This window comes from Alosa pseudoharengus, unplaced genomic scaffold (genome assembly GCF_046254945.1).
Source record: "Alosa pseudoharengus isolate Yale_2024_CS ecotype anadromous, Long Island Sound unplaced genomic scaffold, YU_APseudo_1.1 YU_APseudo_1.1_scf_5, whole genome shotgun sequence".
Classification (NCBI taxonomy): Eukaryota; Metazoa; Chordata; class Actinopteri; order Clupeiformes; family Clupeidae; genus Alosa; species Alosa pseudoharengus.
This window is the reverse complement of record NW_027468837.1, coordinates 40,535,291-40,562,917: the sequence shown is the minus strand read 5'-3', so window position 1 is coordinate 40,562,917 and position 27,627 is coordinate 40,535,291. Positions and strand designations below refer to the sequence as shown.

The following is a 27,627-nucleotide window of genomic DNA, read 5'->3' as shown; positions in this document are numbered from 1 at the left end:
AAATTTGGGCATGCGCTTGCGATGGATTTCTTGGAATGTCCAAGCATCCCAGACGGATGATGAGAGGCGAGGACGTCGCCCGAGTCTGCCTCCGCTCCGCACCCGTGTACCGGCCCGGCAGGATTGGAATCACCTGAGCGTGCTCTGTGATTCGTTTTTTCTTTTCTTTACTGGAATACCAGGGAAACCAGGAGGAGATACGGACAGTCCCAGAGGAGTAAGAGTTGTTTTCTGTCTCTTTGGAGAAGATTTGTTTTCAACGCGAAAATGTCGCAAGAGTACTTGAACCGGAGGAAAGTGCGGGGACTGACCAAGTTAGGACGCATGGTGAGCGAGGACCCAGACATCGACAATCTGCTGTCCAACCTGTCCCCCGAGGAGCTCGAAGAGGTGGAAAAAGAGGTCATGATGGTCCCAGGGCCCGACCCCAGCGAGATCACTATCGTAGACCAAACGGATTCCACCAAAAACAACGCACGGGGAGCAAAATCGGACGCAGCCGGTAGTGACTCCAGGAAATCCCTCCAAAGAAATATGTCTGTTGAGGTATGGCCAAGGTATCAAATGCCACTTTCAGCACACCTGTGACCTGACAGTAGCATCATGTTCTGAATTAATACACTGTCTTATTGGGCCTGCAGGTGTTGAGTGGGTTTGTCATTCGTATAGGCTGAAGATATGGCCTAGGCCTAGGATGTACTGATACTATACTGCATGTTTAACTTAATTAATAAAGAACACGTGACGTCGTACGATCGAAAACTTTTTTACACTTAGACAACAGCTTCTATCAAGTGGATTAAATAATGAGCCAACATGACATTCTAAACCTGGCGGATTTTCTGCACTTGATGGTTAATCGGTGCGTCATCCTGTGAACATTCCCACGCCCAGCACGTCGCCCCTGGTAGGCCTTGTGATGACGGCGATGATCCGTTGGGCCCGGGGTTAGTGATACCCGCCACTGATCCGTTAGGCCTCCCTACGCAGATCTTCCAGCACTACTAACTCAGACTAACATGTGAGAAATCTGCAGATAGATAGATAGATAGATAGATACTTTATTGATCCCCAAGGGGAAATTCAAAATCACCAGGACCTAAGTTTAACGTTTGTCATGCAACTAATGGTGTATTTTCTCCCTCTTATAGGAGTCTTTAGCATAGCTTAACATCTTTTTGGGCAGTAGCCTATGATATTAGCCTATACATGTACATAGTCAATAGAGGGATTGAGGGAAATAGTCGTAGTCATAGTAGATAAAAAGTGTAACAGGTTAATTCTGTGGTTCCATCCATATGAAAGGCATATATATGAGCAAGATGGATTAATGCGCAGTTAGAATCTTTGGGTTTCACGGTTTCCTCTCCGTCTAGAACTGGCTCTGCATCAGAGCTGAACCCGAGCTGACCTGCTGGTCATTTCATCCTCCATCTTGTGTTCAGGGCAGGGGCTCATTAAAACCCTTAACATGACGTCAGCCATGCTGCTGGTCCTCTCCAGAGTGGGAAGAAACATGTTCCAGTAAACAGCGGTGGAACACATGCCCTGCCAGCGACCTTTCAACTGCCAGATATTTCCCCAATTCAGAACACTTAGGCATTTGTTCTACGTGGCAGTTAGTAAAAGATGCAGTGGTGTTCCCTGTGTGTTTGTGAGGAGTGTTGTAGGAGGTCGAGTGCGGTGCACCGCGGTGCGCTCGCGCTCTGTGAGTCCTGCATGCAGGAATGCCGCGGGTGATTGCCCCTATGCGCACTGCCTTTTAAGGCCACGTCTGCCAGGCCCGCGCTTCGCACGGCAAAACACTCAGGGACTCGCAAATCAAACATCGAGTCGCGGTTCACATTTATCTCCGCACTGTATAATGGCTATGCATAGTGTAAACAAACACAGCTGAACTGAGAGAGCAACCCACTGCACACCAACTTATGTAACTAAACTAACATATAGGTTTCATGGTATGGCGCTATACATTAACCATGAAATCAAAGTATACAAGTACACAGATGAAATGTAATGATTTGATGGTATTATTACAGACATACAGAAGGCCTATATGGTCTCAAATGAGAGATATTTGTGACATAACTGTGAATTGAACAATTTTTTCCAATAATGTCTAAAGATTGCCAAGGAATCTTTACACAGTATGAGTAATAATCATGTAAATAATGTCATTGATGGGTGTGTGGTCTTTACTACTGAATCCTCCACACACACACATACACACACACACACACACACACACCCAGCCAGGTTCAGATTCAGAAGCTAGAAGCTATCTGCTTTGACCAGCTGTTTTTGCTGGTGTGTGTGTGAGTGTCCACTGAGCTGTGGTGTGTTTGCTGGTGTGTGTATGTGTGTGTGCGTGTCACCTGAGCTGTGGTGTGTTTGCTGGTGTGTGTGTGTGCGTGCTGAGCTGTGGTGTGTTTGCTGGTGTGTGTGTGTGTGTATGTGCGTGTCCACTGAGCTGTGGTGTGTTTGCAGGTGTATGTGTGTGTGTGTGCGTCTCCACTGAGCTGTGGTGTGTTTGCTGGTGTGTGTGTGCTTGTCCACTGAGCTGTGGTGTATTTGCTGGTGTGTGTGTGTGTGTGTGTGTGTGTGTGTGTGTGTGTGTGTGTGTGTGTGTGTGTGTGTGTGTGTGTGTGTGTGTGTGTGTGTGTGTGTGTGTGTGTGTGTGTGTGTGTGTGTGTGCGCGCGCGCGCGTGTCCACTGAGCTGTGGTGTGTTTGCTGGTGTGTGTGTGTGCGTGTCCACTGAGCTGTGGTGTGTTTGCTGTGCAGGCCGACTCAAAGGAGAGCAGGAAGCAGGAGTACCTGCGCAAGATGGGCTGGAGCCAGGAGCGGAGGGACAGTGTCCAGCGGCAGGACAGCGTCTCCTGCTCACAGGAAAACATGATGGAGGCCAGGAACAGCAGAGGCCCTGCGGCAGGGGACAGACCCCAGGAGGAGCAGACTGGAGTGGGCTCCTCGCAGAGGAGGCGCAGGGAGGAGAGCCGCGACGCGGAGGCCAAGGGAGACAGAACGAGCGACGGGAAGCCCAGCGAGAGGAGAGACTCCAAGGAGAGCAGCAGCAAGACCAAGGAGATGATCTCTAAACTGCAGGAGAAGAAGGAGAAGGAGGAGGTGCGGGAGAGGGAGAGGAAGGAGGACGTGAGGAGGAGGGACGACAGCAAGATGAAGGGGCTGATCTCCAAGCTGGAGGAGAAACGAGAGAAGGAGGAGGCGCGGGAGAGGGAGAGGAAGGAGGAGATCAGGAAACGAGACGAGAGCAAAACCAAGGGGCTGGTGTCCAAGATGGCGGAGAAACAGAACCAGAGCGAGGTGGACAAGGCAGACGAGAGGAAGAAGCCAGAGCTGAAGGACAAGGCTGATGCCCAGGCCAAGGGAATGAGGGATGAGGGAGGAGAAAAAGTGGAGGAGAAGAAAGAGGGACAGGGAAAGGAAGAGAAAACCAAAGTGACGGAGAAGGAGGTGAAAGCAAGTGAATACGTGAAGGTGAACGCAAGCGGAGAGGGAGTAGAGGAGAACGCACGTCCCAACGAGGGAGTAGAGGAGAACGCACGTCCCAACGAGGGAGTAGAGGAGAACGCACGTCCCAACGAGGGAGCGAAGCTGCACGAGACGTCCAAACCAGCGCTGGACCAGAAGGAGCCCGTGGGCAACTGTGTGACGGACAAGAAGGTTCCAAAGCCGAAGTCGAAGGAGGAGGAAGAGGAGGAGGAGTCGGCGAGCATGTTTGACGAGGACCTGCAGAAAGTCCGGAGCAACGACCCAAACATGACGGAGCTCAACGTCAACAACTCAGAGGTCATCAAGGCCAAGACGCTGATCCAGTTCGCCGAGGCGCTCCGCGACAACACACACATCAAAACGTTCGCCCTCGCCAACTGCCGGGCAGATGACCATGTTGCCTATGCCATCGCCGGAACGCTGCGCGTCAACAAGACCCTGACCAGCATCAATCTGGACTCCAACTTGTTGACCAGCAAGGGCATCATGTCTCTGATCCAGGCGCTGCAGCACAACGCTACGCTGACCGAGCTCCGCTTTCACAACCAGCGGCACATCTGCGGGGGCAAGTCCGAGATGGAGATGACCAAGATCCTGAAGGACAACACCACGCTGCTGAAGCTGGGCTACCACTTCGAGCTGGCCGGCCCACGCATGACCATGACCAACATCCTGAGCCGCAACATGGACCGGCAGCGGCAGCGGCGCCTGCAGGAGCAGAAGCAGGCGCAGGCCAACGGGGAGCAGAAGGGGGCGCTAGAGGTGCCCAAGGGCAAAGGGGGCTTCCGATCGCCCAAAGCCTCGCCACAGCCGTCGCCCATGCCCTCGCCCAAGATGCCCCCGAGGAAGGGTAGGGGGCCGTCCATGGGACCGCCAGGGCCTCCGGGGGCGGGCGGCCCACCGCCACCCCCACCCCCCCCTCCCCCTGCACCCATGCTGGACGGCGACTTCCTGAAGAACTCGCTGACGCCTGTGTCACAGAGGAAGGTAGAGGATCGTACAGCGGGGCGGGGCGATGGCAAGAACTCGCGCGACCAGCTCCTTGCGTCCATCAGGGGCAGTGACATGAAGAAGCTCAAGAAGGTGCGACAAACACACACACACACACACACACAAATAATAACATTAATCATTTGTGTAGTTTGTCATTGCATATAACATGGAACATTAAATGTAGTTCTCTCCATTATTAAGTTAGATATGTTCATTAGGATGATCAAAAGTATATAGTATAATGAAGAGTATTGGTGTAATTTGGCTAATGTGGTGTTATATAGTATAATGAAGTGTATTGGTGTAATTTGGCTAATGTGGTGGCTCTGGCTGCTGGTGTGTCCTTCCTCCTGGCAGGTGGCTGTACCAAAGCTATTGCAGTAACCAGGCAGGGCAGCGGCCGGACAGACAGCAGGACGAGACGCGGACGCGTGTGTGTAGCCATGGAGACAGAGCAGACATCTCATGAGTGCCGGGGAGAAGAGAGGAGAGGAGAGACGAGGAGAGGAGAGGAGAGGAGACAAGAGGAGAGGAGAGGAGACAAGAGGAGACAAGAGGAGAGGAGAGGAGAGGAGAGGAGAGGAGAGGAGAGGAGAAGAGAACTCAAACGTCGTCAGCAGAGATGCCTCCTGAAGGTCTCCACTGCCGCCCCACAGCACCAGCACCGGGCGCAGGGAGACACACAGGGACAAACAACCATCAGATGCACAGCCTCCACCTGACCCTCTGTTTACTCTCTCTTACACACACACACACACACACACACACACACACACACACACACACACACACACACACACACTCACTCTCTCTCTCCCTCTCTCTCTCTCACACACACACACACTTTGATTCTTTCTCTCTCTATCTGCTCACTTTAACACTTTAACAGACACAAACACACACACAAACACAGACATACACACATGCATGTAAACTCACACACACATACACACACTCTCTCTCTCTCTCTTCAGTGGACTTTGTGGCAGGCCAGGGAGTGCTGTAGAGGCTTGTAGGCCGGGGGGGGGGGGGGGGGGTGCGCTGGGACTTATGTTAATGCCTTGCCTGTTATTTTGCACTACTAGATGAAGCAGTTGCTCTTGTATGTTGGTAAGTGTGTGTGTCGTGCAGGGATAGTGAATGTGTGCATGTGTGTGTGTGATCGGAGACTATGATAAGTGGCTTGTTTGGGTCGTGGGGAAGCGCTATCTGACACGTGTGATGATGGCGCTGTTGAGGGGCGTGTCCTAGTCTCTGACATGTGAAGGAGAGACGGCCACTTTGAGTTTCGCCAGCCAGGGGGATTCTCTGTGGCACGATATCAGGGATCTCGCGCTGGCCTTGGGCCTCAGCAGGAAGTTAGTCCCACCTTGTTTATTAGAGGGCCGCGGGCTGCCAGCTGTGCGACAATGTTGCCAAATCTCAGTGGGAGCACGTCTGACCACGTCTGACCAGGTTTCACCACGTCTGACCACGTCTGACCACGTCTGACCAGGTTTGACCAGGTCTGACCACGTCTGACCACGTCTGACCAGGTTTGACCACTTCTGACCACGTCTGACCAGGTTTGACCACGTCTGACCAGGTTTGACCACGTCTGACCACGTCTGACCAGGTTTGACCACGTCTGACCACGTCTGACCAGGTTTGACCACGTCTGACCACGTCTGACCACATCTGACCAGGTTTGACCACGTCTGACCACGTCTGACCAGGTTTGACCACGTCTGACCAGGTTTATACACTTAAGACCACCTGATCGGGGGAGACTCAGGAGGGAATAATATCCTTTTTTAACTCGGATGGGAGTGTGGTGGTTTACTTTTAAAAATCTCCTACTTCACTAAATGACTTACTACTCTTCGCTGGATGTTCTAAATGTATCTCTTAAAACACCTGTACTTAAATGTCTTAAGGTTTCTGTTGGAATATACATAGATGTGTTATGAGGCTCCTGATTGGCCGGTATAATTCAGCAGTGCATGTAATTGTGGCTGCTGTTCTGCTGATCTTCTCAGCTAGGGCCTGATGTCATAATCGCATCAGCGTTCCAAGACCAGAGTGCTTTTGAGTTCATTCCACTGTAATTGTCTTCTCATTTGTAATGTTATTTTATCAGACAAGAGTGGTTCCAAATGTTTTCACACTCTCAAAAACAACTGTTACTCTTTGCATTTTAGTAGCAGTATATTTTCTCACCTATGTGATTAAAATCAATACATTTGTCTAATCTTTGAATAATGATTCTTCAGTAAGAGATATTTGTGCTCTATAGACATCTTGCTGTTGGAGCTATTTCTATCTTTGTTAACCTTTTTAAGATGTATTCTAGATCCTAGACTGTGTTTAGATAATAAAAATGACCAATTTTGAAAAGGCATTCCACTGAAGCACAAACAAATCCCATGCTCAGAATTGATTGGATGTGGTGCCACGCTAGTGACATGGATCCAGCTCCCAACAGCTGGGCAATTTTTGAGTGGATCAAGTCAGATCAGCGGCATTCACCAACACGGCCAGATTAGAACCAAGCTACAGGTCAGATCAGCGGCATTCACCAACACGGCCAGATTAGAACCAAGCTACAGGTCAGATCAGAGCCAGGCGCCACCCAGGCCCAGACTCCTCTCGGGGGGTCATCTGCAGCGTCCTCAGCAGCTGTGGGATGGTTTGGTGGTGTGTGTCCTGGCGTGAGCGCTGCGTCCCCCCAACTGTGAGTGGGAAACAGAAGGCCTGACATATGACACAATGGACGGCCGTGCGGTGGCCACGTGTGCCAAATCTCGTGTGAGACAAACACATCCTAATAAAGCGCTACAGTGCAGCGCACGTCCACTGAGAGCTGCAGTGTTCCTTGGCGGGGGAGAAAGCTGTGATCTAATAACTCCCTGGAAACGTGGAGTCACCGAAACCGTCAGGAGCTGACGCTACGCCAGAGAGCAGGTCTCTGCAGCCTCTGGACCGGCCGGGAATTAGCTTTTTATAGTCATCTAAGAATCACACAATGTACATGTTTAATCTTAATCAACAGCAAAGCGGCTTCAAGAAAACATCTGCACAGATAAGACGCGATAAGAGGCTGGTGCGTCATTATGACACAGACGTCAGGATTTTACAGACCGCCAAACCACAGAGTTTACAGGGGCTCTATATTGTTATCCAAACATCGCTACAGGGCCTCCAAACACTGCTACAGGGCCTCAAGCTGAACCTGGGAATCGGGAGCTGACCATCTGGTGAGAATGGGAGGACTCGGGTTTAGAACTGAGACAAGGGTTTTAAAATACCGTTTGAAATATTTGGGGACAGTTTTAGATGGATCTTGGTCATGACTGGGATGTTGGGGGGGGGGGGGGGGGGGTGGGGGGCAGTCGAAACTTTCACCCTCTCAACTCTTAGAGCTGTGTGTCCCTGCTTAACTGCACTTATAACTGTTATTTAAAATGATAATGTATCACTCCTGGTTTCTGGGTGCAGTGACATTTGTGAGGCAGAAAATGACACATAAAGACTGCACAAGGATCCTGGGAAATGTCTCCCGCCAGTCACTTGACCGCAGAGGCATTTCTAAAATTTGACCATGAGGAGGACCATGCTGTTCCCTGAGCTCTGGATCAGCACGAGGAGTCATGACGACGATGACCTGAGGTGGACGCACATCTCCATCTAACGCTGCTTTAGCCAGGACGGGAGCTTGTCCACCTCCAGCCGAAGCCCTTAGTGCTGTTTAGCCAAGAGGCTCTGCTCGTAGAAGCCAGAGTTGATTGGAACAGCAGCCGGCCAGTTTATGTTCCTGTTGCCCCTGTCTCACCCGACATCTCCCAGATATGGCCATATATGGGCATTTCACAGAGCCACGCTGGCCTGCAAATCACTCCTCTCCCATTCCTAATAACGGGACCAGAGCCAGGAGCCTGTCTGTCTGTATCCACACACACACACACACACACTGGTCAGGGGGAGATGGAGGGAGGGAGAGTGGGATGAGAGGAAGGAGAGAGAGATGAAGAGGAGGGAGAGATGGATAAAGCAGGGGAAAGGGAAATGAAATATGGAGACACAGAACTTCCTGTAGGAAGGAGATGGAGGGATGAAGAGAGGGAAAGAGATGGAGGGATGAAGAGAGGGAAAGAGATGGAGGGATGAAGAGAGGGAAAGAGATGGAAGGGTGTAGTGAGGGAAAGAGATGGAGAGGTGGTGGGGGTAGGAAGAAAGGGAGAGAGGGGGAGAGAGGGAGAGATGCAAGAGGGAAAGAGATGGAGGGATGAAGAGGGAAAGAGATGGAGAGGTGGTGGGGGTAGGAAGAGAGGGAGAGATGAAGGGATGTAGAGGATGAAAGAGATGGGGAGAGAAAGAAAGGGATGCAGAGAGTGTGTGAGTAGAGAGAGTAAAAGCAAACTTGGCAGTGAAACTATTAGCGTAAATATTTTTCCTGCATTTCAGCGGAACAGCCATATTTATTTACCAACTGCAGGATTCCATCGGCAGAGAACACAGCACAGATGCTGGAACAGGCTTCCCATTTAAAGGTGCAGTCAGCAATTGTGCAGGAAGTCACGCTTGTTTATATTTGTTTTTGTTTAAATTTATTAGTAGATGCTTTTGTCCAAAATAATGTACATTATATTTCAACAAAGGACGAAATGAAACATACCAGAGAGGTAGATCACCCCTCCTTTCAGTATTCCCAGAGAAACTCCACGCATGGGTTTGTTTTTGTTTGGGGGGCAGGCTGCCCCAACATTGTTTGTCTCCAGTTTTTGGAGCCTGGGCTGCCTACAGAGTGTACTCACAGAATGGGAATCTAGCGATCGTGAGGAGATGATTGCTGAATGTGACAAAAAATGTCATGGCCCTGAAATCGCTTACAATCACTGACTGCACTTTTAAAGAGACGCTGGAACACGCTTCCTATTTAAAGAGACTGCAAACACTAGAGATGTGTTGAGTGTGACAGACAGCTAGATCACATAAGTCAGGTTAATGACTTACCCAGGTAACTTGATATTGCATTGACATTATTGTTTATTATTGCTATTTTCCTTAATGTCATCTTACCAACATTTTAAAACTGATTCACTGTTTATTTCTAACTGTTGTATTGTTTTTATTTATAAGTCGCTTTGGACCAAAATGTCTGCTGAATCACATAACCATAAGTTCAGGAGTAATCACTGATCTCCAAACAGCACGCCACATTAGAAACGGTAGCTGCTCAGTGCAGCGTTATTTAAAAGATCAGCTGTTATTCCCAAAGTTACCAGCATTAGGCAGTTAACGCTCTTCATAGTGAAGCCCTCAGGTATGAGGAAATTGCTGCATTTCACAAGTGTTTTAGATTAGAGTGGCAGACTTCACCTTCAAGTAATTTATCACAGTGAGAAATAAGAGAAATAACAGTCTCTTTCTCCCAGAAGAGATCCCAGGCAGCAACTGAACAGGCAACAAGTGTCATCATTGGCTTTAGATGATTTTGACAGGGAAGTTTGCTTGTTTATTTATGAATTATTTATTACAAAACTGTTTGGTGAGCTAACGTTAGCTCAACACACATCATTTTACAATGCTATGCAAACAATAATTAAACGGTGCCCTTTGAGGATGTAGAAATCACTAAACATTGGTTTCAGAAATTGTATATATTATTACTTTGATGGAGTATCTTGTATCTAATTGAAGCCTTATTAAAAATGAAAATACTACCATTCAGACATATTTTTGACATTTGAGTAACGGCCATTTTGTGCCACGCATTTAAAAAAATGATTTTTTATTAGCCTACTTTAATGTGTACGATACAAGGTTTCATGCATCATGTCAAATATTTTGTTTTTTCCTCACAGCTATGAACAGTTTCCAAAATTCTTACTGCCGTTCCTCCCCCTCCTTTCCACCACACATATAAAAACAGGCCCACTAACACCCCAATCTTACACGTCAGCACGGAGAGCCTTGCTCAGGGTTTTGTGTGTTTGGGTGCGCAAGAATATAATAATAATATGGAGAAAACCGCATCAGGATAAAAAAAGTGTGTATGTGTACGTGTACGTGTGCGTGTGCGTCTTTGTCCATCTCTCTCTCAGTGCGGGGACTGCGTGCTAGCCGCAGGCGACTCCGAACGCTCCATCTTGACGCTGGGCTCCATGGTGAGGGGCGAGGTGGTGACATGAGAGGCCCCTCCGGCGCCTTTGTCCAGCGACGAGGCGGACGACGTTGGCAGAGACACCACGATGTACTTCTGGAGCGGCCTGGACGAGCCCGCGCCGCCCGACTCCACCTTGACCAGCGGCTGGAGGGAGGTGGGCGTGCTGGACACCGTGCTCGTGACCGGCGAGCCCGACTGCGCCGACGTCAGCGTGATCACTTGCTGGGTGGACGCCGCCCCCGCGCTCGTCTGCATCACGATGTACTTGGTTGCCGGCGGCGACGGCTGCGTGGGCGTGCCGGGCCGCGTGGACATGAGCGTGAGCGAGCTGGGCACCTTGATGATGCTGGGCGGCCGTGTGCCCCCTGAGCCCCCCAGGCCAGACTGTGCCACGGTGAGCGAGGGCCGTGGTTGCGTGATGGTCAGCGTGGTGCGGTTGACCTGCTGCGCCTGCAGTGCCGCCTGCGCCCGTGCCTTCACCACGTGGGAGCACAGCACGGGCCCCAGGTAGCCGTAGTCGGCCCGGTACTGGTCCACGATGTCCGGCAGCGGCCGGGTCTTGGCGATGACGCTGGCGCAGTGCTTCAGCAGCAGGCTCTGCACGTGGTCTGCGCCGATCTTGTCGATGTTGGAAACGACAGGCCCCTCCATGACGGCCTTGATGCGCGCACCCTCCATGGACAGCCGGGGCAGGATGAGCGTCTTGATGACATCGGGGCCGAGCTCGGAGAGGCCTGCGATCGCACCGTAGCGCGTGGTCCACTGGGTTCTCTCGTCCAGCAGGCTCTTGGTGAAGGTCTTGGTGATGCGGGACTGGATGTTGTTGGTGGTGGTGCTGAACGTCTTGCAGCTCTGTGCCATGAGCCTGGCGGCGAAGTCTCTCAAGGCCCAGTGGTTGTCCACGTCCGGCCGCAGGCACAGCTGCTTGCTGACGATGCAGGTGACCACGGCCGGCAGGAGCTCGTGCAGGTACTTCTCGAGGTAGAGGGTGGGGTTGTCCATTAGCGCCTTGACCATCCGCATCAGGTATATGAGCAGGGCCAGGTTGTTCTGCACCACGTTCACGCGGACGCCCTCGGAGATGAACGTGCTGAAGCGTGGGAGCATCTGGTACAGGCCGGGGTCGGTGGCGACGCTCTGGAGGGCCTCGGTTCGCTTGGCCTCGCACGAGCCCACGCATGCCTCCGTGATCTCCTTGTAATACAGCTGCTGCTCCACGGACAGCTCGTGGGTGCTGCGGGGCTTGATCCGCATCATGCCCTCTTTCTTCCCTTTGCCCTCGGCAGAGGTGGCGCTCTGCCCCTTGCCCTGAATGGAGCCCTCTTCTTCTTGTCCCGGTTTGACAGCTTTGAGAGGTTCTGTGGACTCGGCTTTCTGTTGCTCTTTCGGAGCAGGGGGAGGGTTCTCCGGGATAGCCGGCTGAACTCCTTCAATGCTTAACCAGTGAGCCTTTAGCGAGACGTCAAGCGGAACTCGCGGGAGCGGTGTGTTGATTATATCGCTAAGGTCAACCTCCTTCTCTTCATAGAAATGAAGCTCGCGTCCTCCACCACTTGCAAAACGAAACGGAATGAACTCCTGTGATTGGAAGCCATACAGCGGCTCCACGTTTTTAAGTTTAAGAGCATGATCAATGTCGCTTGTGGTCAGTTTTCGTCTCTTTCCATGATGCATAAACTTGAGAGCATCTTGCGCTATTTCTTTGATGCGATAACTTACTTCCTCGCTCAGGGCCGCACAGCTCTCCTCCTGCAGCTGCACACCCACCGACTCTGCCATCACCTTCATTGACTCGGTGGGGAGCACAACAGTGCATTGCTTCTGTCTGCGCTCGTCTGCCATGTCTTTCCAAAATAAAGTTCCTTAAATGTTTGCAGATGATCCTTACGACCAAAAAAAAGAAAGTAACTACTGTTACTGTGTCCGATGAGTGCTCATTAACCCAGCTATGTGCTCAATAAACACATCTGTTCGATGTTTTATCATAATTCCTTTACCGACATCTTTTTCCGAAATTCCGCCATATTGATCACGTGGTTGTGTGATATCACGTGACATGTGTAAGTGTATGACGTCAATCGGAACACGGTAAGAACAAAATGGAGGAGTACGCAAGGGAGCCGTGGTAAGCCATCTGTGGTCTTTTCGCCAAAATTATTACTTACCTTGTGTAATTTTAACAATCTGTCTCATCGTGTTGTAATGGAATCAAATAGGTATTTGTGGAAATATAAGATGTCTTAATTTTAAAAACACGGCAAGTGTACAAATCATGATTGTTAGCTGGGCTAGCGTGGCCGCGATGCCCTTGCTGTCGCAATAATGATGTAAGTTAACATTAGGCTACTTAAAGGTTAGCTAGCAAGGATACATAAAGTAGCTTGGTGACCTTGTTCTTTTGGACAGTTTGCTATTTAAATGGCTTATTCTTGGCTAGTTTATAATATTTATTCATGTATTTAGTTGACGTGTGTCAAATTACAAAAATTGTCGTTTGTAGAAGTACAGCCTGTTTGCCGGTTTACAGTTACAGTTAGCTAGCACTAACCGGTTAGCAGACATCACTCTGCCAAGCGTCTGGCTAACGTCAGATGGTCAGATGGCTTATTGGTTGCGTTGTGTAACATCAGCTTAAGGGGTTTCTCGATACTGCATTTACCCCTTAAATGGCGGAATGGTATCCATTCATATAGGTCCGTGGGATTAAGTGTCTATAGCTTGAATGACCTCTTGTCATTGTGTAAATTGGCCAATGTGACTTGTACTGTTGAAACTGATGGATAGCACTGGCTAGGAACGTTAGCTACTACATTGGGCACATCGAGTACTTGTAAACAACACCGTGATGTCCCTTATGGTCCTGCCCCCGGAACACCCCCGACCTTGGCCCCCCAGGCCTTAGCCATTGCAGTTGTTTGGAAATGTGAAAGTGGATGTTTGTTAATCTCATTATGTTTGTTAACCTTCGTTTTCAGTCCCTGGAGGATTGTGGACGACTGTGGTGGTGCCTTCACCATGGGGGCGATCGGAGGAGGGATCTTCCAGGCCGTGAAGGGCTTTAGAAATTCACCTTCTGTAAGTCAAACAGCTTCTGCCAGGATCTTTTAAATTATTACTCCTCCATCATGCACTTCTGCTGAAAATGTTGTGTATCAGAAATCCAGTCACTGAGGTAAGTAAGATCTGTGTTTATTCTGCAGGGCATGAGCCACAGGCTTAGAGGTAGCGTGACGGCCATCAAGACCAGAGCTCCTCAGCTGGGAGGTGAGTGCACGCCTATGAGTGAGAGTCCTCGCTCATGTACACTGGCATAACTGCCAGTGACCTACCAAAGATAATATCAGGGCGGCGGTGGTTATGGATGTAGAGGTTGTTGGTTTAAGACTGACCCCTCCCAACCCCATCACAGTGTCCTTGAGCAAGACACAGAACCCCAAACTGCTCCTAATGTGAATGTGAGACATTAAAAAAAACGCTGTGTAAAGAAGGAGCAGAAAAGTGCTGTATAAATGCATTTATTTATCCATTTACCATAAAGCGATGGGTTCTGTACCTTGGCCTTCTGGCTTGCATAGTTGGTCATATCCATTGTGATGTGGAACTGTTCCATTGGATGCTGATTGGGTTATTGGCATTGAAAGGTTTAAACTAGCATCCCGTGGCAGACGAGGAGCTGGCTGATACTGGAGCCCAGGGCAGTGAGGGGTCATCATTTATGTGTGTCGGCCTGCAGCCAGGCTGCAACATACAGCCAAACTCTTTACTAGCCTCCTCCCTGCAACATACATTGATACTGTCCTCCTCCTCTCTGTGTCCCTGGCCCTGAAACCGTAGCAACCCGTTGTATCTAAGGGACTGAAGGATAGGGAGGCTGGAGTGGTTATCTCATAATCACTAGAAAAATATTATTTCCTTCAAATGTGCTGTTTTTTAGGGGGGGGGGGGGGGGGTACCTCTCTAGACATCCCCTCCAGGCGTTCTGTTAGACTTGGTAATAGGCTGTGGCTCCCATTTACTATTACAACCAACACTGAATAGGTCTGTTAATGTGGTGGAGAATTTGACTGCCTTCTTGTAATAGTGATACTAAGATCATAGTAAAGCCCTATTCGGACGGGATTAGTTTTATGTGGAGATGTGGGGTAAAGTAATTTTTACCACAGGACGTATAATATAAATGACCAATTTGCACGGGATTAACAAACCTCGGTATTCTACCAGAAGTGGGAGGGGTGATTCGGATTTATGCACTGCTGTTACCTCCCTGTCGCCATGTGCATGCTACGTTGCTTCCTGATCTCGCATTCATACATGCAACATGGCCTGAGTAATGTTTACTCAGCGTGTCAAAGGCTACAATGAAATGTTTGTGGTGAGACTCGGCTATTCTACAGGCTACAGCTGAAAAAATATCACGCACATTCACCCTCCTTGTCGATTACATTGGTAGCTTACACTTTACCTTACTAGGCAAAATCATCATCCTGTGGTTGCCTTGAATTATTTATTACGGAGTGCTTCTTCAAGCACCTCCATGCTCATTTGCACGGCATGAATAGTACCTGAGGTATTTTTTACTGACCGTTTTACAGAAGGTAAAAGTGGCAGTAATTTCTACTGACATTGTCCGTAATAATTACTGACATGGCGCATTCGGACGGGACTGAAACCCCTGGTAATAATTACTTTACCCCACATCTCCACGTAAAACTAATCCTGTCCGAATAGGGCTTACTGTTTGTCTCTCAGTGTGGCATGTGCCATTGTCCCATGTAAACGTGTCTCAGTGTGGCATGTGCCATTGTCCCATGTGAAGTGCATGTGTCTGCAGGACTAATGCTTGTTTCATGGTGTGTGTTGGTAGGGAGCTTCGCTGTGTGGGGTGGCCTCTTCTCCATGATAAAGCTTGTTTCATGGTGTGTGTTTCATGGTGTGTGTTGGTAGGGAGCTTCGCTGTGTGGGGCGGCCTCTTCTCCATGATCGACTGCGGCCTCGTCCAGGCGAGGGGCAAAGAAGACCCCTGGAACTCCATCACCAGTGGAGCCATGACCGGCGCCATCCTCGCTGCTAGAAGTAAGTCTCCTGCCACACACACACACACACACACACACACACACACACACACACACACACACTTGTCAGTGGGAGCACTGGGATTGAAACTGTCTGAAAAATGAAATCTGTCCACTCTGTTTAGGCTGCATATGTGATGGTGACACAGGTTACATTTCATATCAGTCAACCCCGTACAGTAAATGTATCAACCCTGTACAGTAAATGTTTTTTGTGTGTTTGCCGATGAATAATTGTGAGTGTGTGAGTGACCGACCCACCCTGTGTCCAGACTGTGTGCTGCTCTTTCTCACTGTGTGTGTGTGTGTGTGTGTGTGTGTGTGTGTGTGTGTGTGTGTGTGTGTGTGTGTGTGTGTGTGTGTGTGTGTGTGTGTGTGTGTGTGTGTGTGTGTGTGTGTGTGTGTGTGTGTGTGTGTGTGTGTGTGTGTGTGTGTGCGTGCGCAGATGGCCCTGTTGCCATGGTAGGCTCGGCTGCCATGGGTGGCATCCTCCTGGCGTTGATCGAGGGAGCGGGCATCCTGCTCACCCGGTTCGCCTCCTCACAGTTCCCTACAGGTGAGTCCACCTGCCCAGCCAACACACACACCTGAGGTTGTCCCCCAGTCAACACACACACCTGAGGTCGTCCCCCAGTCAACACACACACCTGAGCTCGTCCCCCAGTCAACACACACACCTGAGCTCGTCCCCCAGTCAACACACACACCTGAGCTCGTCCCCCAGTCAACACACACACATAGCTTGAGCTCGTCCCTTAGCCTACACACACATAGCTTGAGCTCGTCCCTTAGCCTACACACACATAGCTTGAGCTCGTCCCTTAACCTACACACACATAGCTTGAGCTCGTCCCCTAGCCAACACACACACACACACCTGAGCTCGTCCCCTAGCCAACACACACACATAGCTTGAGCTTGTCCCTTAGCCAACACACACACATAGCTTGAGCTTGTCCCCTAGCCAACACACACACACCTGAGCTCGTCCCCTAGCCAACACACACACACCTGAGCTCGTCCCCTAGCCAACACACACACACCTGAGCTCGTCTCCTAGCCAACACACACATAGCTTGAGCTCGTCCCCTAGCCAACACACACACACCTGAGCTCGTCTCCTAGCCAACACACACATAGCTTGAGCTCGTCCCTTAGTCTGTGAAGATGGGCTGTCTGCTGTCATGGTTGACGGACTCTGTGATGTGTGTGTGACGCGTGCAATGTCCGACTTCTCTCTCTCTCTTCGTGCTCCAGGACCCCAGTTTGCAGAGGAGCCAGCGCCCATGCCAGCGCCTTCCTTCGGAGACTACAGACAGTACCAGTGAGCCCCCTCACCCCCCGGGGCTTTTTTATACCATGAACTCAAGACTGGGACGCCCTCACCAACCCAACCCAACCCCACCCCACCGTGGGACGCCCTCACCTCACCTCACCAACCCAACCCCACCCCACCCCACCGTGGGAAGTCCTCAAACGCTACCATAAAATCATGGGATTGTGACCAGAGAGAAAATGACACACACACACACACACACACACACACACACACACACACACACACACACACATACATATACATATATATATATATATATATATATATATATAGACACTTTTTTTTTTTTTTACTTTAAGCTACCCACAGATCGCCTTTTTTGCTCCTCGGCCTTGTGTTTTGCTCGGTAGTTCATCCCCCTATCAGCTGAATGTCCTTCCTCTGGACCAAGGAGTTGCCTTCAGCCTGTGTGTGTGTGTGTGTGTGTGTGTGTGTGTGTGTGTGTGTGTGTGTGTGTGTGTGTGTGTGTGTGTGTGTGTGTGTGTGTGTGTGTGTGTGTGTGTGTGTGTGTGTGTGTGTGTGTGTGTGTGTGTGTGTGTGTGTGTGTGTGTGTGTGTGTGTGTGTGTGTGTGTGTGTGTGTGTGTTCCCAGATGTCTACGCTTGACACACACACACACCCAGGCTGGCTGAAGCAGGCAGCGACTCCGGCGTGCTGCGGTGGTCATTCGTAATGTTTTGTGTTCTGTACATAAAGGCTGTCTGCATGTGTGACATGCTGTGGTGTCTGCCTCATGTGTACCCGCTCTGTTGGTGGGCACCAGGTGCCATGCTTGGTGTCTGCCTCATGTGTACCCGCTCTGTTGGTGGGCACCAGGTGCCATGCTGTGGTGTCTGCCTCATGTGTACCCGCTCTGTTGGTGGGCACCAGGTGCCATGCTTGGTGTCTGCCTCATGTGTACCCGCTCTGTTGGTGGGCACCAGGTGCCATGGAGAGCATCACAGCGGTTCTTCAAACTGGTGAAGGAGAGCAGGGGACGGAGAGCAGGGGAAGGTATTAGTGAAGAAACAGGTCCCCTTTTTGTGTAAAAACTGGGCTTTATTTATTTTTTTGAAGAGAGATAACCTATTCCACATTTTATTGTATGTAGATCTACATTTTATTGTATGTAGATCTCTGAGATTAAAGCCTTTGTGACTGGAGGAGCGTACAGGAGACAAGTTTTACAGTTTCCAACTGGATTCTTCTCTGGATTGTGAATATGAACCGGGTCTGAGAAACAGACCAGAAATAATAAATAAACACAAACATCTGACATAAATCTGCCTTTCTTTTCACCAAGTGTTGGAGTCAGGGAAAATGGAGGACAAAGCCATGCAATGTGGGGGGAAATTAGGAGGGAGTGAGGAAAGGAAATTCACACTACAACAGTTTTTGTAGACGCACACTAGAGGGAGCTATTTCCCAGTGGATCCCAATTATCTATATTGTAGGACAGTGGTCCCCAAACTACGGCCCGCCACCTCATTTTGGGTGGCCCCCCAAAACATATCCGTAGCATATATAGCATTCGGCCAGCACGGGAGTACAACATCGTCAAACTAAAACCTCCGCAATTTCCCCCATTTATTCTCTATGGCGAGTCAGTACACATGTAATACTCTTTTTGTCCACCGGTGGTTGTTTTGGCGTTGTTTGCCATCGAAAACGGAATGCAATGTAGGCCTACCTGCAAACAATGTAAGAGGCCTATGCTGACTGCATCAGTGCTCAAAGTATTTTAAAAGTTTATCAATTAATTTTTAATAACTAACTAACTTCTATTTAAGTCATATTTCTGGGACTTTCTGGGATAATTATTTCTATTTTTTATTCACTCGTTCAAATGTTCATACAAAGTCCTCATCAGGTGACTGAAAGTTAGAATGGTGGTCATTTCAGACTGTGTATGCAAAGACACAGAATTCAGAGTTCACACATTTTTAATAAAATATACTTTTGGGACTCCCTGCTAATACTTTTGGGAATGCAAACGTTTTTTATTACTATTATTTAATTGTACACTGATATGGCATGATGAAAACACAGCTAACAATGGTATTAAATTGCAATAGCCTATGATTAAATGTAATAGAATATTCAACTAAGGTAGACTGCTGTTGTTCACAGCACTAAGCTATTTATGGTTACTGATATAGAACTACGCCGAGTCTCTGGCCCTCTCTTGGAGCCAGGCATAGTGAGCTGGCCCTCGGAAGAAAAAGTTTGGGGACCACTGTTGTAGTACATTATTATCATGTGTATTTGGTGCTGGCATTGTTCACTGTTTTTGTATGCCATGTGTTTGAAGGGCATTTGATTACACACTGCTTCAGAAATGCAGCTGAAATGTGGGATGGGGGGTGGCATGCAAAATGAAAAATCACAAATAAGTCTTTAGTTAAATCAGTCAATTAGGATTTTCCAAACGTTGGACAGACATGGATGGATTATGAACCCCTGGGTATTGATGCAAAAAGCCCCCCACCCCAGTTAAGATAGGGGGGTCCGGGGGCATGCTCCCCTGGAAGATAAAAAAAAAAGACCCTTTAAATGATGACTTCAGGTGAGTTTTGTAGAAAGATTGCGTGTGTGAAAGAGAAGAGAAGTGGAGAAGAGGTAACGTCACTTAAGAGGCTTGGGCTATTTTTTTAAACAAAGGCTTAGACTCATAGGTTTGGACCTATAGATTTTGGATTTGGGTTTTATTATGGCGGCTAATCACACACAATTTTAACCTAGTTTGAAAAGGACAGGACTCAGGAATAGGCTACTAAGACAGGCCATCTTCTGTCTGACTCACCTCACGTTATCCCATGCATTATAGGCTGGTTTCTGACAGAAATTACGTTTTGTGCCAACTTGTAGAAACACTACTACAGCCTTTATTTGGTGAATGGAGGTGCAAATTCCTTTCTTTGGTTATTGTCCGCGATTCACATTAACTGTAGGCTATCACCGCCACCGTTGCCACATTTGAGTCATATTTAGATACGATTGAGTGCGTATCTCACTAAAGAGAAACGCAAAACCACCTGACAAACCACTCAGGGGCCACCCTGGTGCCGGCAGTGCCAGAAGCCAAAGCCTGAAACAGGGGCGGCCGTGTGCGTAAAATCACTAAAGCTTTGTTGCATGCCCCCCCAAAAAATCAAAGTGTTGTTACATGCCCCCCCCCCGAAAAAAAATCAAACCTAGCCTACTTAAATAAAACCAGACCAGAGCCCGTCTACTTATTAGACATTCTCTGACCAGACCGTCTGGCATTGAGAAGTAATGCTTTGTTTCGTGGCCCATAGAGGGTGCAATTGAGCAACTTGGCAGCTCTGTGTCTTTTAGCCAAGATAGAGTTTGGCAATGACTACGTAGACTTCACTCACTGCCGGAGGGAGCAGGAGCTCGATGGTTGTGGAGCGGCGGAGACCGAAAGACGGTGAGTAGCAGTGGTATTGAGGCAAACTACGTCTGATCATCGCGGCTGTCAAAGGAGGTCGTTGAGCGGACAGGCGAATAAAGTCGCATGACAACAACTACACAGAAATGTTGTTGATTAGAAGTCGGTGACTGTGTGCGCTGTGGAATGCGGTGCTTGGTGGTAGAAACGAAGAATTGGCACTCACCATAACTTAACTATTAGAAGCAATTTTGCACTCTCCTAAGTGCAGGCCAGGCCAGAGAAGGGTGAGTAACGCAGGCTAACGCCTAACTAGCAAAGAACAGAGCTAGCAGGCTAAGTGATCAGTTAACCTAGATACTGTTTAACACACAAGGCAAGCTAAAGTGTGTTAGCATATGTGGTTTGAATGCGGACAATGTTTGGGGCCAGCTAATGTTATAACGATTGTAGATAGCTTGCTAGTCCAGTTGGCAGGCTAGCAAGGTAGTTGCATAAATAAGTGAATCCAATGGAGATGCTAAATGTGTTATTGCATCAGTAATAAACATCAGTGTGCCAGACTGTAACACTGGCTTGTTTGCTTTACTTAGTTCAACAACCACAACAACTCAATTGTTAGTGGGTCATTTGTTTATGTAGGTTACTATCTGTTTTGGGTTAGACATACGGCGACAGCGAGCGTAGGTTAACAGTTATAATATCCACTGAACTAGCTGGATGTAACGTTAACATTATGCCTTTGATCACTGCTGGACAGTAGTTCTAGAGAATTTGACCAACATGTAGAATCAAGCCATCAAGGCGTCATCGCGGCAGTTATCTCCTGTTTTTTTTCCCGGCTAAGTATTTAACTGTTAACATTTATTATTATACGACTGGCTATAAGATAGATTGCTGTTAAGTTATGGCAAGCTAACTAGCAAGCAAGCTAACATAGCTGATTAGCTAACATATGGTATGGTGAGCCATGCACTGCATTAACGTTATGGATCCTATCAGTAGAAGGTTGCGAGATACTTGTCGGGTGGTGAGGTATTAGCTGACAAACATATTCATATTTGTGTTTGTATAGCTGACTGGAAGAGGCGTAGTGATGAATAGTGTTGGCTAGCTAAGTCTGGACAATACTGTAACGTTACGTACATTAGCTGAAAGAAGTACTTTGTGAAACTGAACTTGAATTTGCCAGTGATTAATGCTAATCACAGCGTCCACATTGGCTGACGTTCGGGGCTAATCAGTGGCCCGCGTTGACCTAACGTTAGAATTAGAGCGGATTTGCCATTGTCAGCAGTTCGGTGCATGAAGCTACAGGTTTGCTATGACCCATGCTGGCCGCCGTCTGTACAATAGCAACCTTTCATCGATGCCAAGCGCTAGGCCAGTAGACTTGTTTTTGGACTGTGCTGCCATATGCATCAGAAGTAATGTGCAACTACTATGACGTTAGCTGCAAACAGAGAAGATAAAAATGAGTGATGTAACTAATGCAAGAAAATTCTTGGCTCTCGTGACTTGAAAGAGTCTTAGGGAGCTGCGTGCATAATTTAGCAGAGGAGTGCTGGGAGAAGTAGCCCACGTGCTGAGCGAGATGACGGGTATTTCCACCCTTAACGTGCACATCAGAAAATGAGCTGTCAGTAACGACTCACTTCAGAAGTAGAAGACTGCACCCATACACATATATTAGGTTGTTCTTTCAAGCAGCAACAGCTCAGATGGTCTCCAACATAAGTGTGAATTTTCAGATGTGTAACTGCACTCAGATACAAAACTAACTTCTAACCACCCTTGCCTCATACCCACACCTGTCCTCACACCTCCCTGGCCTTGCTTGCCTGTAGTAGTGCCAGTCTGGTCTCTGGTCAGATGTACTCTCAGTGTAGTGATAACAGGCCACATGATGCCACAATATCTCTGCAGTGCCTCTATCTATAGTACCGTGGTGGTATTGTATGGTTTACTGCTGTGAGCTGCTGTGTGATTTCCACCTTTTTGGCTTACCCTGAAGAGTGTGTGTGCGTGTGTGTGTGTGAGTTTGTCCCTGCTGACGCTGCTCTGCTGATGAGGGCATAGGGTTTCGGTTCCTCGTGTCGCGCCAAAGTCTCGCCATGTCAGCAGGAACAGAGTGGGGATTTAAAAAAAAAAAAGTTTTGGCACCAGACCAGAGGGTCCACTTCCCATTTACGCTGCTCACAGACGAACTGAGGTGACCTGTGCTGGAGGGCATTCTGCAGTGCTCAACGCTGGTCCGTTCTTCTGTCCTCGGGACAGATGCTTGAACTCCAGGCTACTCTTTGGTGTAGTATTTACTAGCCTATGGTGGAGTTGTATTGCAGTTCAGATTTTGAAACATTAAATGTAAAACTGAACATGTTTCCCAGACACCGTTTGGAATATCTGCATTGTCTCTCCTGGCAGTTATGCCATATTTGGTAATTAGAGTCCTCCTGATTGATGATGTACGCTAATCTGAACCTGTGCTGGGAAGTCCTCGCAGTGGTGTGTGTGTGTGTGTGTGTGTGTGTGTGTGTGTGTGTGTGTGTGTGTGTGTGTGTGTGTGTGTGTGTGTGTGTGTGTGTGTGTGTGTGTGTGTGTGTGTGTGTGTGTGTGTGTGTGTGTGTGTGTGTGTGTGTGTGTGTGTGTGTGTGTGTGTGTGTGTGTGTGTGTGTGTGTGTCCCCTCCTGAATGATGATGTACGCTAGTCTGAACCTGTGCTGGGAAGTCGTCGCGGTGGGAAACTGCTCGCACACACAGCAGATTTGCTTCCCTTTTCTCCGGCAGTGGCGGGGAATTCTTTATTGATCTGTGCTGCTGGCTGCGCTTTTGGTGTGTGTGTGTGTGGGGGGGGCGGGGGAGTGTTAGTCATATCATTCCTGCCTGTGACCACACAGAGGCCCAGAGGCTCTTCTTATGCAAAGATCTTTGAGCGGAGCGCTTTGTTCATGAGCACTCTGAGGATGACTGATCACCATGGAGTCCCAACACTCTGAGGTGACCGATCACCATGGAGACCCAACACTCTGAGGATGACCGATCACCATGGAGAACCAACACTCTGAGGATGACTGATCACCATGGAGTCCCAACACTCTGAGGATGACCGATCACCATGGAGAACCAACACTCTGAGGATGACTGATCACCGTGGAGACCCAACACTTTTTGAACCACTGAAGCGCTCCGTATGCAGGTGTTGGCGCTTTGTCACGAGCCACGATCATCAGCACCGCCATTTTCAACTGACAAGCATTCAATTAACAATGGAGACCCAGCACTGTTTGAACCACTAACACACACACTCCTCTGCTCTCACAGTGTGAACCACTAGCCCACACACTCCTCTGCTCTCACAGTGTGAACCACTAACACAACCTAGTCCTTCAGCACCCCAATGAAGGCTGGTTAGGGTATTTCAGCACCCCAATGAAGGCTGGTTAGGGTATTTTAGAAGAAAGTTCTGGTCTTGGGGCTTGCGTGCTTCTGACATCTAAGAGCAGTTACAGTTCATTATGAAACTTTGGTTCTCAGTCACCAGGTTACCTGGAAATGGTGTTCTGGTTTAAGATCACACAGGAGAGCATCAGTTGTGTGTGTGCGCGTGGTTGGGGGGCAGTCAGGATGGCTGGGGGCTTTCCCCTGGTTGAGCTGTAGGCACCCCCCCTCTGGGGTCAGCGGAGGTTATCAGGGGCCGCAGGGGCACCCCCCCCTCTGGGGTCAGCGGAGGTTATCAGGGGCCGCAGGGGCACCCCCCCTCTGGGGTCAGCGGAGCCAGAGACTTGCTAATGAGGAGACACAGCACTCAAAACACCCTCCATAGAAATGCATGGGGCTAGTTTGTAACGCCAATATGGCCGTTATCTACACATATCCCACCCCTTCCGCGGCAAAACGTCGACATGTGAATACATTGAGCCAATCATATGGTGTGTTGTGAAGATATCTTGCCAATCATGTCTTGTGAACTCGCCGCTGGAGCAAGATTGGTGTCGTGAAGCCTTGCGCACGTGCATTTCTGTTGAGTAGGATGCCCGATGAGTGCCCAAACAGCGTTGCTATATGGCCGCCGAGTGGAGGGACTTGCCTAAAAGGACTTTGGCAGAGGTCCTCAGGAGCTGCAGGGGCAGCTGTCCCATGCTCAGGTTAAGAGAGATAGATAGATAGATAGATAGATACTAGAGAGATAGATACTAGAGAGATAGATACTAGAGAGATAGATAGATAGATACTAGAGAGATAGATACTAGAGAGATAGATAGATAGATAGATACTAGAGAGATAGATAGATAGAGAGATACTAGGGGCAACTGTCCCATGCTCAGGTTAAGACTCTTGAGAGGTTAGAGGAAGTGCCCAACTCTTTCTCAGCGGTGCTGGTTTCTGATTGCTCTTAGTTTCTCACTCTCAGTTCCAGCTCTCTAGCTCTCTCTCCTTCCCCCTCCCTCTCGCTCTCTCTCCCTCTATCTCTCTCTGTTTCTCTCTCTCTCTGAGGTCTTCTCACAGACACCTCACAGAGAGATGTAGATTTGTCTGTTGGCAATAGATGACTTCAGTCTCTCTCTTTGTGTCACTGTATTGGCTGGTCATTTAGCCAAATCAGGTGTGTGTGTGTGGAGTGGAGTGGATGTGCGTGTGTGTGCAGTGCAGTGGTGGGGGTGTGTGTGTGTGTGTGTGTGTGCAGTGCAGTGCAGTGCAGTGCAGTGCAGTGCAGTGCAGTGGTGGGGATGCTGGAGGCCCTGGTGAGAGTGAGCTGGTCTCCTGGGTGTGTGTGTGTGGGGGGGGGGGGTGCAGCCCCGAGCCCCAGCCCCGAGCCCCAGCTGACTCTCCTTATAAGGGAAAAGGGACTAGAAGAGACGGGAGGGAACGAGAGAGAGGGGGGTGACAGAGGAGAGAGAGGGGACACGAGAGAGGAGGAGAGAAGAGAGGAGGAGAGAGAGAGGGTGACGAGAGAGAGGAGGAGGGGAGAGAAGGGGACTGGACCTAGCTTGGCCACAGACTCATTCTTATGAAGTCAGTGGAGAGAGGCTTTTCCGTCGAGCTGTTTTTTAAGACCCAAGCTGCTTAGTGTGTGTGTGTGTGTGTGTGTGTGTGTGTGTGTGTGTGTGTGTGTCGTGTGCGTCGTGCACCGTCTGCGAGGACCAGAACCAAAGTTTCATAATGAAAGTCTCTCTCTCACACACACGCGCACACGGCCTGTGAGTCTCTGAGTGTGTTTAGGAGTGATGTAAGATTTCCGAATCACCCAGCCCTGCCTCAGACACCCCCCCCCCCCCCCTGGCAGATTACCCTAATCCAGACATGTGTGGCTCACTGGCTTTAGGATACTGGAGCACTGAAGCTGCCTTCCAGGTCACCCCCCCCCCCTCCTCCTCCTGTTCCTGCCCCCCCTCTCTGACTGCAGGGGGTCTGGATGCCCCCCCAGCCCCATATCCCCCCCCCCCCCCAGCCAAGGCCTGTGGACTGTAACATCTGAACTGTCTGAGCCCTCTGTATAATGTGCTTTCCCAGTGCTCCAGTGTTAAGAGTGTGTTGGGTGTGACGTGTGGTTCCAGTGTTAAGAGTGTGTTGGGTGTGACGTCTTGTTTCAGTGTTAAGAGTGTGTTGGGTGTGACGTAATGTTTCAGTGTTAAGAGTGTGTTGGGTGTGACGTGTTGTTTCAGTGTTAAGAGTGTGTTGGGTGTGACGTTGTTTCAGTGTTAAGAGTGTGTTGGGTGTGACGTGTGGTTCCAGTGTTAAGAGTGTGTTGGGTGTGACGTCTTGTTTCATTGTTAAGAGTGTGTTGGGTGTGACGTAATGTTTCAGTGTTAAGAGTGTGTTGGGTGTGACGTTGTTTCAGTGTTAAGAGTGTGTTGGGTGTGACGTGTTGTTTCAGTGTTAAGAGTGTGTTGGGTGTGACGTGTGGTTCCAGTGTTAAGAGTGTGTTGGGTGTGACGTGTTGTTTCAGTGTTAAGAGTGTGTTGGGTGTGACGTGTTGTTCCAGTGCTCCAGTTTTCCTCGTGGGATTAGTTTGTGGGGAGCTGTGAATGAGAAGGTGTGTGTGTGTGTGTAAACGAGAGCTAATGCTAATACTTCCCAAATGATTCATCCTCCTCGTGGTCAGGCTGCTCAGTCCTGTCCAGTTATCTTCTCCTCTCTTCCTCCTCTCCTCTCCACCCCTCCACTCCTCTCTTCTCTTCCTCCTCTCCCCTCTTCTCTCTTTCTCTACTCTTCACACTTTTCTTCCTCTCCTCCCTCCTGTTCTCTCTCTTCCCCAGTCCTCATTGACTTGTTGATTCTTCTGTTTCTTTCTTTAGACGTGTCTTTTTGGTGACTAACCCTCACTGGAGACGTGTGTGAGTGTTTCTGGACAACCTCACACTGTCTGCCTGTAGTGTGTGAGTGCTGGCGTGAGTGTGTTCCTCTGAGGGTCGTTATTTTGCCACTTTTCCAGCCCAGGAACCTGTGACCCGTTTTTTGGGAAGAAGTAAGCACCTGATTGGGGAGAGGTGCCTCTGTGTGTTTAGGGGGAAAAGTAAGCACCTGATTCGGGCGAGGTGCCTCTGTGTGCCCCTGAAACTGCTGGGGGATGGCTGCTGGGGGATGGCTGCTGGGGGAGATGGCTGCTGGGGGAGATGGCTGCTGGGGGAGATGGCTGCTGGGGGATGGCTGGCTTCCCCTTTCCATTGCGCAACATCTGTCCTCCGCTCACCCTGACTGAAACAGCTGCTGAGTGTTTACTTTGTGTTGGAGGGTAGGCTGTGTGTTGGACGGTCTGACTAGTCCAGGTTAGAGGGTAGGCTGTGTTTTGGACGATCTGACTAGTCCAGGTTAGTTAGTACTCTGTGTTGGACGGTCTGACTAGTCCAGGTTAGAGGGTAGGCTGTGTTTTGGACGATCTGACTAGTCCAGGTTAGTTAGTACTCTGTGTTGGACGGTCTGACTAGTCAAGGTTAGAGGGTAGGCTGTGTGTTGGACGATCTGACTAGTCCAGGTTAGTTACTACTCCATGTTAGAGGGTAGGCTGTGTTTTGGACGGTCTGACTAGTCTGTCTCGGGCATTCTTAGTGCATCTGCACTTCGAGGGCCGTGACCTTATAAGGGCAAACCCACCTGGTGGAATGAGCTCGGCCGTCAGGCGTGCCGTTCTCCCCGAACCCTGTGACCCTGTGTGATGCTCACTATCAGATCCATCAGCAGAGCTGTGTGTGTGTGT

The 27,627-nt window shown here is 49.3% G+C and overlaps 4 protein-coding genes and 1 long non-coding RNA gene across 6 annotated transcripts in view; 4 read left to right on the top strand and 1 right to left on the bottom strand.

Moving 5' to 3' along the window:
- Positions 1-64: 64 nt before the first annotated feature.
- lmod1b (leiomodin 1b (smooth muscle)) lies at positions 65-6,745 on the top strand. Its single transcript, XM_076268072.1, has 4 exons — positions 65-546; positions 2,783-4,594; positions 4,862-5,959; positions 6,240-6,745. The coding sequence occupies exons 1-3, from the start codon at positions 268-270 to the stop codon at positions 4,886-4,888; spliced, it is 2,118 nt and encodes a 705-aa protein (XP_076124187.1). The 5' UTR covers positions 65-267; the 3' UTR covers positions 4,889-5,959; positions 6,240-6,745.
- Positions 6,746-9,972: 3,227 nt separating this feature from the next.
- On the bottom strand, positions 9,973-12,674 carry taf6 (TAF6 RNA polymerase II, TATA box binding protein (TBP)-associated factor). Its single transcript, XM_076268274.1, has one exon. It carries the CDS (start codon positions 12,489-12,491, stop codon positions 10,584-10,586), a length of 1,908 nt encoding a protein of 635 aa, XP_076124389.1. The 5' UTR covers positions 12,492-12,674; the 3' UTR covers positions 9,973-10,583.
- A 57-nt stretch (positions 12,675-12,731) lies between these two features.
- On the top strand, positions 12,732-17,153 carry timm17a (translocase of inner mitochondrial membrane 17 homolog A (yeast)). The gene is made up of 6 exons (XM_076268324.1): positions 12,732-12,774; positions 13,625-13,724; positions 13,850-13,913; positions 15,594-15,722; positions 16,167-16,277; positions 16,979-17,153. Exons 1-6 carry the CDS (start codon positions 12,749-12,751, stop codon positions 17,047-17,049), a joined length of 501 nt encoding a protein of 166 aa, XP_076124439.1. The 5' UTR covers positions 12,732-12,748; the 3' UTR covers positions 17,050-17,153.
- Positions 17,154-17,555: 402 nt separating this feature from the next.
- LOC143104317 (uncharacterized) lies at positions 17,556-18,320 on the top strand. The gene is made up of 2 exons (XR_012983055.1): positions 17,556-17,822; positions 17,876-18,320. It is a non-coding gene; the product is annotated as an uncharacterized LOC143104317 (long non-coding RNA).
- Positions 18,321-20,332: 2,012 nt separating this feature from the next.
- The window catches only part of LOC143103965 (ras-related protein Rap-1A-like), a 30,347-nt gene continuing 23,052 nt past the window's right edge, over positions 20,333-27,627 (top strand). The window contains exon 1 of one of the 2 annotated variants that reach the window (XM_076267855.1): positions 20,333-20,471. The gene's annotated coding sequence lies outside the window, so the exon portion shown is untranslated. Of the gene's footprint in view, positions 20,472-20,511; positions 20,720-27,627 lie in introns of those variants that run through there. The other variant, XM_076267856.1, reaches the window with a different exon arrangement.